The following is a 3,800-nucleotide window of genomic DNA, read 5'->3' on the forward strand; positions in this document are numbered from 1 at the left end:
AAAAGCTGTATGACAGACTATATACTCCATAAGGATGGGACAGGGACATACACAGATCTTTTGGAGAAAAACAAGTAACACAAATTGGAAAAGCCCTTTACTTTTTACTTGCACCGTCTACGGATACAGCATCTGAAAAGCTAAAAGTTGTCTAAAAATTCTTTAACCTCTTTGTGTTTATTATGGAGGGTATTAATCTGACAGAGTCAAGGGAAGATTGGACTTTTACTTTTTTCTGATTTAGGTAGATACGGGGCATGCTTCATTTTCTTTAAGAACTATGTATCACAGAGCTCTCCTCCTGCTTTACTCCAGTTCCTCAACAGAGCTCAAAAAAAAACCCCTTAGACTAGAAACATGGACATTTTGAGCAGATCTGCCACAGCATTTGGCTGAACAGAACTGTGCCTGGAGGTGGAGAAAAGCACCACTTTGAGTGCCTCTGCCTGGATCTTCTCCTATAGCAAACTCATCTGAGACTCCTAACAGGCTTTGAAACATAAGAGCATGCCAGGTTTGAAAGAATATCTAACAGGATAAATAAAATGAGAGAACCCAGAACAACGAGGGAAAGCTGAATAAAAATGAGACGACTTATCTACAACTTCCCCTCTTGTCAGAGGGTCACCTGCAGGGTCGTGCCTGATTGCAGGCTTTGCTTCCATTGCCTGCTCTCAGGAGAGACCCCGTGTGCCTTTATGTGAGCTGGAGTTCCCCCTTCCCTGCTGCCTCGCTGCTCCTGCTGCCATCCATAGGTGCTGGCTGCAACCACAGGCACTGTCTGTGACAGATGCCAACGATCCTATCGATGCAAAAGCTCTTCCCACGCGCTGTTTCTAGCACAGCCTTGTCTGAATATTGTGCATATCACATCAACATGAAAGCAACGGGAGAATACAAGAATAGTTTTCTGGTATTCTAATTCAGCTCTAACATAAATATGTTCAGACATGATTAAGTTACTACCGTTTCATCATGTCTTTAAAGACAACATATGAAACTGCCGCTCAAATGCAAGTTTTTTGGAAATGTGTCTATTCATACTGAATACCTAATAGCAGGTCAACACAACTGCTCTGTAACACCGCTTGCTGCTCGACTCCAATAAAAATATAGGTTTGTTCCTTCTGAACTCTCTCCAGGAGGTTCTCGTGGGACTCACTCAACATCTTAAAGTAGGATCTGCATCCAGTGGAAGAACCTGAGCAGACAGACCATCTTGCTGGCCTGTTCCCAAGTGTTATATATGTGTAGATGGATAAGATGCTGAACCTGCACTAAAAAAAAAAAAAAAATAATAGTATTTTTGGATGGTAAGCTAGGGTTGAAAGGCTTATGAACTGACTGTGACGCTGCCAAGAAAAGTGGAACGAACGAGCTCTCTTTTGGCACATGAAGGACATAATCTTTACTACTGCATGTCACAAAAAAAAAAACCCTGTATTTGTTACATATAGAAATTTCTTATATTTGTTCCTCTATACAGCAACATGCCAGATTTCACAATGACCAAAACCATCTGCTGGAGAAAACACCTCTGAGATAGCTAGGGTTCAAAGGTTCAATTCAACTCAGTCTTCCTGATCCCTTTGTCAGATTCCAAGTGCTGTTACATGAAGATGGTCAGCTACCCGTTTTTCCAAGAGCAGGAGGAACCTTGGTGAAGAAAGCTTATGTGGGCCTGTTAATCCCATTTTCCTTACACCTCAGCCCTTCCCTAGGACTGACAAATACGCTGATACAAGTTCACTTGAAAATGAACTTGAACAAAGTAAAGAAAGGCTGAAATCGGGAATTATTCCAACAACTGACATTGTAACCTGATCCATCAAGAAGGGAGAAGGGATGAAATAAACACGTACATGTTCTCTCTTGTCTTCCTACTTTTCTGATTAAGGAAGAAAAAAAAAAAAAAAAAAAAAAAAAAAAAAAAAAAAAAAAAAAAAAAAAAAGCACTATTCCATCTATTCTGATTTCCCATAGAACAACCGTGGCAGCAGCTGAAGATTAATAAAGATCAAAGCAGAGCTGGGAGCTCTGCAGGGGAAAGGCTTAAAATAGAGGAGTTTGTGAAAGGTCTGTGGATTGTAGCTTGGAGCGAAACCCTGACCACAGCAAAAGCAGCCCGCTGTGACATACAGAGACTTGGAGGCAAAGGGAAAAGCATAAATAGTTCATCGATTTGTGTAAGGGAATGACTATGAGAAACATCCCAAAGACAGCGAAACTAAGGTCTATAGGAGCTTCAATAAAAATATTTAGTGTTTTAAGGAAGTTGAAAGCAAAGGAATACAATTATTTAAATAACAGCCCATTGCCTGCCACTCATGTCAACCATTTCTGTGCTTTGAATATCATCAAAGCAGCTATTTAAGCAGCAATGTCTTTTATGGGCAGCCTAGAAGGGGCTCAGGAGAGAAAAGACGGTACTGGCAAGTACAGCAGACAGGAGTAGCCATTCTATCCACACCACTCTTTGCCAGAGCATCCGCTCATTCCATGTCGTTACTGAGGCCAGGCTGTAAGCCTTGCGTCTCACAGAACCAAAACACAAGCAGCAGCACTGATGGAGCCCAGTTTCACACGCATTTGTATGTCTCCTTGATATTTCCTCCTGTTCTTTCCCAGTTACAAATCCCACCTCTTTCAAACATTATCCTTCTATTACATTTCCAAATCTTCCAGCACATACTCTCTAACTGTCCCTCCATCCTAAAGGTCTTGCAGCTGCTTACATGGGGTTTGAGGACAAAGGCAGAATATTCGGAAAAGAAATCCACCAACTTACTAAAAAAAGAAAACACCTTTTTACTGTATTTACCTTCATTAACCATCACCAGTTTAGTAAAACCTGGGGGCTGGAAATAGCTGGCAGCTAGAACAGTCCTTGGTGAAGTCTTGTATATGCTTACTCAGAGTCCCTATGGCTCTGAGCTTTCATTGGCCCCAGGAAATTCAAAGTTCAAAAGGCAAAAGGAAGTACTGTATCTGCAACTGTGCAATATGTTTCAAAATGAAAATTTAATTAGCTCAAACAGAGCTAAGATTGCCCATCTTAATAAATGCCTTTGTAAAAGAGAATATGAGCATAGTTCGAAATTGGTCCTGCACACTGTGAGGGCAGGTCAATCCTCCAATTTACACCAGCTAACGAAGCATCTGGCAGCACATTCGGCGAAGAAGGCTGCCAATTCTGTCTCTGATGCCATGTACATCGCTTATGCTACATGTCCACATGCACTGGGAGCACGTTTCCAATTAGATTTCACATCTTGCTTTGAAAAAACACTGGCTCAGCACCAGAGGAAACATAATGAATATGCATTTTTCCAGCATTTCTGCACATAAGATCAACTGAGGAAGCCACTAGAATGGAGGGTAAGCAGATGACACTTTGGAGAACTGAGACCTTGGAAATACAGGGTGGGAAATGTAGAGTGGTTCTAAACAAAAGGCATTTTTCTATTGTTATTGTTACTATCATGCTACTGTTGTACAAATGCAAGCAACGTGTGCACAGAAACCTCAAACATTAAGAAGCAGCAACTGAAAAGCACTTACCTTTATTTCAAACTCATAGTGTTCATCCTTTCCCTGCCCACACAGGACATAGCGTGGAATACTAATTTTAATTGGGTCCTTTAGGTCCTCTGGATTTGCTCCCAGTGAACGACAGAACATCCGCTTTCATGCGCATACCAAATAAGGAGAACAAAGGAAAACCAAAATCACTACATAAGGAAAAAAAGAAAAGAACTTCACTAAAAATGAGAAAATTTTCTTGGTCAGGAGAGCAGGGA

General features: G+C 41.2%; 1 protein-coding gene across 1 annotated transcript in view; it reads right to left on the reverse strand.

Annotated features, from left to right (window-relative positions):
* The window catches only part of KIF16B (kinesin family member 16B), a gene marked incomplete at its 5' end in the record, with an annotated part of 59,412 nt that overhangs the window by 40,070 nt on the left and 15,542 nt on the right, over positions 1–3,800 (reverse strand). The window contains one exon of the mRNA XM_010135516.1: positions 3,562–3,684. Coding sequence (XP_010133818.1) covers positions 3,562–3,684 — 123 coding nt within the window. The remainder of the gene's footprint in view (positions 1–3,561; positions 3,685–3,800) is intronic.

This window comes from Buceros rhinoceros, unplaced genomic scaffold (genome assembly GCF_000710305.1).
Source record: "Buceros rhinoceros silvestris isolate BGI_N320 unplaced genomic scaffold, ASM71030v1 scaffold14704, whole genome shotgun sequence".
NCBI lineage: Eukaryota > Metazoa > Chordata > Aves > Bucerotiformes > Bucerotidae > Buceros > Buceros rhinoceros.